General features: G+C 65.4%; 1 protein-coding gene across 1 annotated transcript in view; it reads right to left on the bottom strand.

Annotated features, from left to right (window-relative positions):
- Nucleotides 1-344, bottom strand: part of SLC37A2 (solute carrier family 37 (glucose-6-phosphate transporter), member 2) — an 11112-nt gene that overhangs the window by 6923 nt on the left and 3845 nt on the right. Inside the window, exon 2 of the mRNA XM_009328670.1 lies at nt 36-163. Coding sequence (XP_009326945.1) covers nt 36-163 — 128 coding nt within the window. The remainder of the gene's footprint in view (nt 1-35; nt 164-344) is intronic.

The following is a 344-nucleotide window of genomic DNA, read 5'->3' as shown; positions in this document are numbered from 1 at the left end:
GAGAGAGAAGGGGTGAAATCAGGATGCTCGAGGACCCCCATGTCCCCCTCTCCCCGCGGCTGGGGCGAGGTTGGAGCTAACCTTGACGATGCTGATGGGTTTTCGGGAGAGGTGGTAGCTGGTGTAGCAGAGGAAGGTCAGCACCAGCGTCAGCCCCCGATACCTGCGGGATGAAGCGAGCGGAGGGGTCAGGGTTGGGGGGGACAGGGATGGGGACAGGGATGGGTGGCCTGTCACCGTCCCAGCTGGCAAAGCCCGGCCCGGCGGGGATGTCTCGGACATCTCCAGCCTTGGCGTTAGCCGTGCTTTTCTTCACTCTCTGCCGCGCGCCCCCCCCCCCCCAA

Source organism: Pygoscelis adeliae, unplaced genomic scaffold, assembly GCF_000699105.1.
Source record: "Pygoscelis adeliae isolate BGI_AS28 unplaced genomic scaffold, ASM69910v1 Scaffold357, whole genome shotgun sequence".
NCBI lineage: Eukaryota > Metazoa > Chordata > Aves > Sphenisciformes > Spheniscidae > Pygoscelis > Pygoscelis adeliae.
The sequence above is the reverse complement of the archived record's forward strand: the minus strand, read 5'-3'. Positions and strand labels throughout refer to the sequence as shown.